General features: G+C 27.8%; 5 protein-coding genes across 5 annotated transcripts in view, besides 4 other annotated features; 2 read left to right on the top strand and 3 right to left on the bottom strand.

Moving 5' to 3' along the window:
- On the bottom strand, positions 1 to 1,473 carry EDI_135550 (uncharacterized protein; the record flags this gene model as incomplete). The annotated part of the gene is made up of 1 exon (XM_001736635.1): positions 1 to 1,473. A coding segment is annotated over one exon (1,473 nt), but the record flags the coding sequence as incomplete, so codon positions are not given.
- An 83-nt stretch (positions 1,474 to 1,556) lies between these two features.
- EDI_135540 (2-deoxyglucose-6-phosphate phosphatase, putative) lies at positions 1,557 to 2,246 on the top strand (the record flags this gene model as incomplete). The annotated part of the gene is made up of 1 exon (XM_001736634.1): positions 1,557 to 2,246. The coding sequence occupies one exon, from the start codon at positions 1,557 to 1,559 to the stop codon at positions 2,244 to 2,246; it is 690 nt and encodes a 229-aa protein (XP_001736686.1).
- Positions 1,851 to 1,871: a sequence feature (AT_rich).
- Positions 2,239 to 2,280: a sequence feature (AT_rich).
- On the bottom strand, positions 2,276 to 3,199 carry EDI_135530 (aldose reductase, putative; the record flags this gene model as incomplete). The annotated part of the gene is made up of 1 exon (XM_001736633.1): positions 2,276 to 3,199. The coding sequence occupies one exon, from the start codon at positions 3,197 to 3,199 to the stop codon at positions 2,276 to 2,278; it is 924 nt and encodes a 307-aa protein (XP_001736685.1).
- A 76-nt stretch (positions 3,200 to 3,275) lies between these two features.
- Positions 3,276 to 3,304: a microsatellite.
- A 201-nt stretch (positions 3,305 to 3,505) lies between these two features.
- Positions 3,506 to 4,168, bottom strand: EDI_135520 (RAC GTPase, putative; the record flags this gene model as incomplete). Its single annotated transcript, XM_001736632.1, has 2 exons — positions 3,506 to 3,823; positions 3,878 to 4,168. The coding sequence occupies 2 exons, from the start codon at positions 4,166 to 4,168 to the stop codon at positions 3,506 to 3,508; spliced, it is 609 nt and encodes a 202-aa protein (XP_001736684.1).
- Positions 4,169 to 4,174: 6 nt separating this feature from the next.
- Positions 4,175 to 4,232: a microsatellite.
- An 84-nt stretch (positions 4,233 to 4,316) lies between these two features.
- Positions 4,317 to 5,472, top strand: part of EDI_135510 (guanyl-nucleotide exchange factor, putative) — a gene marked incomplete at both ends in the record, with an annotated part of 4,127 nt that continues 2,971 nt past the window's right edge. The window contains 2 exons of the mRNA XM_001733297.1: positions 4,317 to 4,776; positions 4,851 to 5,472. The exon at positions 4,851 to 5,472 is cut by the window's right edge and continues 2,971 nt beyond it. Of these exons, the coding sequence (XP_001733349.1) occupies positions 4,317 to 4,776; positions 4,851 to 5,472 (1,082 nt within the window). The remainder of the gene's footprint in view (positions 4,777 to 4,850) is intronic.

Below are 5,472 nucleotides of genomic sequence, written 5' to 3'. Positions count from 1 at the left end.
ATTTTTATATCTCATCAATTCATCTACCCAAGTTATAGTTTTAGGTGTATTTCCTTTTACAACTTGTTTTTCACAATGAGGATCATACACTTGGTTTATTGTAGTGTCAGTACATCCAAATAAGATAGAATTAATTTTAGAAGTTTCATAAACTTCATGAATAGAAGAATCATTCTTATTATATTCAAGAAGATGATTTAACAAGAAATGTTCACTACAATGAATTGGACATTTCTGGAACACTAATGGAATCTGAATTTCAAATGGTTCAGAAACGGGTGTTGGTTCTACATGGAACGGAATTGAAAATGAATCAATAAATGATGATGTATTTCTTTGAATAAGAATGAAACGAGAAGATGGTGATTCTGAAACAACCCTCATATCAAACTTTTGTTTTGTCATCTTTTTTAAATCACCTTTACTAAAATAAACAACTTTAGGTAAATTGTATAAATAATAAACAGAACAATGAAAACAAGATGCATTCATAAATAAAGGACTTACTACAAGACTATAATTTTTGAGTGTATTATTTTTTGGAGATTCAAGGTGTTGAATAAAAGCACCTTTTGGTAATTCTCTTTTAATTTGAGGAGTAGTAACAACTTGCCCATTTTCATTTGCTGGTCTATGACGAGTAAATTTACAAACATGTTCTTTTGTCATTACATCAGTACCACATGATGTTAAATATGTTAATAATCGAATATGATCTTCTTCAATTTTTGGATATTTTATAGTCATTGTTTCATTAAATATAACACTGACTTCTGAGTAATTGAAAACTTTATTAACAAAATCGAAGGAAACAATACTTTCTATTCGTTCACTAGTTTGAATATCATCTAATCCCCATTCTTTTCTAACACCATCTAATGAATCCATTAAATAATTGTACATTTCAATGTATTTACTTTTCCCTTCTTTCCTCTTTCTATATTCTTGAAGAATACTCTCAGTAAAATTATAGTTGTAGTATGATTGTTCTCCTGCCATTTCAACAAAATAATAATCTCCAGTGTCTTTTGTGGCATTTGTTTCAACACTGATTAATTTTGAATGTATTAAATCTATAACTGAGCTATCGTATTTACCTATTTCTTTAAACCTTCTTCCTGCAAAATCATTCATGATTTCGTTAAATTTTTCATGTGGATTAGAATAATTACCATTTAATGTGAAAATGTTCATTTCAGTTGGAGAAGAATATTCTTTTATTCTGAAAAAATTATAAGCAACAGCATGAGGACGTTTTGTTGCAATTTGAATTCGTTGTGTACCATCTTTTGGAATAAGATGTGTTGGTAAAGGAAATCCAGAATTAAAATGGGCAATAATTAATGAAGACTCACTTTTTACTGCACTTGTTTTAATATCATATGAAATATGCATTGTTGGAGAAGAAGGGAGAATAGTAAAGTCAGACTGATGTGATAAAACAACATTTAAGAAAATAAAGAAAAGCAACATGAAGAATAAACTCCCTTTTGAAATTTCTAGATTTCTAGGTTTTATTCATTAAAAAAGATTCAGTCATTTCATTACTTTAATTGATGTCTGGAAACCCTCAAATCAAATATGCTATCTTCGACCTTGATGGAACATTACTTGATACTGAAAGTATATACACTATAGCTACTCAAAAGTATCTTGACGCATATGCTAATGGTGTTAAATTTACTTATGACGTTAAGAAACAATTAATGGGGAGACACATAAATGTGTCCACTCAAATTTTACTTGACACTTATCATATAAATGATACCCTTGAACATGCAATTCAATATAAAGTCGAAACGCTTAATAGTTTATGGCCAACAGTAAAACCATTACCTGGTGCTATAAGGATTTTAAATTATTTTAAAAAACATCATATTCCAATTGCCCTTGCAACTTCAACAACAAAATCAGTTTTTGATATTAAAATGCAAGGAAAAAAAGAGATACTAGATTATTTTGATGTTATTGTTCTAGGTGATGACCCTCATGTAAAAGAAGCAAAACCAAATCCTCAAATTTTCCTTCATGCTGGTCATTTACTTGGATGTACTGATATGAAACAAGCAATTGTATTTGAAGATGCAGTACTTGGGGTTCAAGCAGGAATAGCTTCTGGTGCATACACTGTAGCAATTCCAGACCATGAACAGCCAGAAGATCCATATTTCCAAAATGCATACACAGTACTTAAATCACTTAATGAATTTGATCCAAAAATATTTGGACTTCCAAATGATTATTAAAGTATTTAATTAATGAGTTAATTAAAAATTTATTGTTCTTCTCCCCAAAATTCTTCATAAGTTTTTCCATTCCAATAATTTTCACATTTTATGTCTCTTTTATTTAAATTACGTTTTTCTAATGCTTTCATATCTTCATCAGAAAGAGACCATTCAAATACTTGATAATTTTGAAGTAAACGATTTGGATTTGTACTTTTTGGAATTGCAATAATTCCATTTTGTATTAACCAACGAATACAAATTTGTGCCGTAGTCTTATTATATTTTTTCGAAAGACTAACTACAACTTCATCATCTAAACAATTTTTATCACTTTCATTGGCAGGTTTTCCACCAATTGGACGATAGGCTTCAACTAATATATTGTAATTTTTACATACTTCTCGTAATTTTTTTTGTTGTAAATAAACATTTAACTCAACTTGGTTAATAACTGGTTTGATTCTACACATTTTCATAATTTTTTCAATTTGTGGAATAGTGAAATTAGAAAGACCAATTGATTTTACTAATCCTTCATCAACTAATTTTTCCATTTCTTGCCAAATTTCAGTGACGTCCATATCTAAGAAATCTTCTGGTTTTGGTGTATTAGAAGTACCAACCTTTAAAGCAATTGGCCAATGAATAAGATATAAATCAAGATATTGGCACTTTAAATCACGGATAGATTCTAAACAAGACTCTCTTATTCTTGTAACTTGGTCCATCCATAATTTAGAGGTAATGAATAACTCTTCTCGAGTGTGGTTCTTTAAAAATGGCTCAATTCCCATTTCTCCTATTTCTTTTTCGTTTTTATAAAAACGTGCACAATCAATCAATCTATATCCATTCTCTAAAGCCAGTGTAACAGCTTTCCCAACTTCTCCTGGTGCTGCGAGCCATGTCCCTAAACCAATGGCAGGCATAAATTTTCCATTATTTAAAAAGAATCCGTGTTGAAGCATGGTGTTATGAAAATAATAAGATAAGATTAATTAGAGTTCTTTAAATAAATTCATTTTTTTCTTTTTCGCCTTCAAGTTTTTTTAATTTTTTTTTTTTTTTTTTTTGTTAATATTTTCATACTTCAAAAAGAAGAATTAAATAATTGTTGTTTCATAATTTTTTATATTGTTAGAGTAAAATTAGATATTATTTTTGTATTAGAAAAAAATATTTTCTCATAACTAAAAATATAAATCTAAAAAGAGAAAAGAAAGATTATTTCTAATGAAGTGATAGTCCACAAGTTGAAGATTAAAACGTTTCAATTAGAAAATGTAACATTTAGATTTTTTATTTTCATTCTTTTTAGTAATACCAGTATCTTTTTCATTTCTATCTTTTAATGTATATCGGATGGCTTGTTCAAAAATTTGTTTCAAACCAACTCGTTTTAGTGCTGAACATTCCATATAACAATAAGCATTTAAATCATGTGCTAATTTATCTCCATCTTCTTTTGTGTAAGGTACTTCTCCATTATCTTGTAAACTTTTTACTTCTTTTGGATCATCTCTTAAATCTATTTTTGTTCCAATAACCATTAATTTAGCTGTTGGACAGTGTTGATGAACTTCACGGACCCACTAATTGTCAATCTTAGAAGAATGAGTACTAACTTGTAGCAAACCAAAACAAACTTTATCTCTTACATTAATGTATGATGCGTGATAAACTACTGAAAAACACAATAAAAAAATATCAGTTTGTGGATATGACAATGGCCTAAGAGAATTGTATTCTTCTTGCCCTGCAGTATCCCATAATCCAAGGTTAATTTTTTTATTATCAACAACTACATTTGCAACATAATTATCAAATACAGTTGGAATGTAGTCAGTTGGGAATTCGTCAGATGTATAACACATCAGCATACATGTTTTTCCAACATTACCATCACCAACAACTACGAGTTTAACATTCTCAGACATCTTCCTTTTCTTTTTTTAAGATTTTTAGTTTCTATTTTTATTTTTGTCTTTTTACTTTTAATTTATGTTATTTGTAACAGAAATAAATGAAAAACAAAAAACAGAAAATAAGAATGAAATAATTACAAGAACTGAAAATCATCAATTCATGTCTGTGATTGATTCATTATTAGACAATGTAGTTTCTTTGACTAAAAAAGTGAGATCACTTAAGACAAAGAGTGAAGAGTTAAAAAAGATAGTATCCTCTCCAAGTTATAAAAAAATGTTATTAAATGGATCACATAAAGAACTTTTCGAATTTATCTTTAATTTAATGAACGAGTGCCCTCCAAAAGAGATTTATATTATTGGTAGTTTAATTGATGTTATTGAATCTTCTGCTACATGTGGTTATATTCCACCTTTATTATACGATGTTGCAGTAGAATGTGTACTTTCTTCATTTAAGTATACTGCAAATACGACTCTAAATACTTCTATTATCAAATGTGTTAGTACTTTCATTATTTCTCAAACTCATCATATTCATTCAGAATTATTATTACGGGCATTTAGAGTTATTTTTGATGCTACATTATTATTAAATATTCATGAGTCAAGTATCAGTTCAGCTATTAATAATTTAACTCAATTGGTTGGTGTTATTGTTATGAAAATGGAAATGGCTAATTCTTTATAGATGAAGAAAAGGAAAATAAACGTTTAAGTATTTCATCCCCAGTAATAAATGATATTCTTCCATGTTTTTATGATTCAATTGAATTATTACATTACTTATACTCACTCACTACAACACATTGGACACAAAGAAGTACTGTTGATTCTACATTCAAAGCTTTTATTTCAACAATTACAAATGAAGCCAAAGAAACTCTTGATTTAAAATGTCAATTACATAGTCTTAGATTAATATCTACATGGTTAGATACATTTTCACCTACTTTACGTTCATGTAATTCATTCAAAAAAGTTATTGAAGATAACAAATCTTTTTATCAAGATATACAAGAATGTCTTATATTATCTTCGACAGATGAATTATTATTTGAAGAGTCTATTTTATTAGTTAAGTCAATAATGAAACACAGAGTTTTATTTAAAGGATTATTAAATGAAGTATTTCATGTTATTTATATACCATTACTAAGACATCCAATTATTTTTCCAACAATGAAATTAAAGATATTAGAGTTATTAAACTTTGTTTGTGAAAAAAATGTTTTTTGTGAAATATATATTAATTGTGATTGTGAGTTATATGGAGAAAATATTATAACTGAAATGATTTTTGTTTTATTATA

This window comes from Entamoeba dispar, genomic scaffold (assembly GCF_000209125.1).
Source record: "Entamoeba dispar SAW760 scf_1105229459999 genomic scaffold, whole genome shotgun sequence".
NCBI lineage: Eukaryota > Evosea > Mastigamoebida > Endamoebidae > Entamoeba > Entamoeba dispar.
This window is presented reverse-complemented; position numbering and strand designations above follow the sequence as displayed.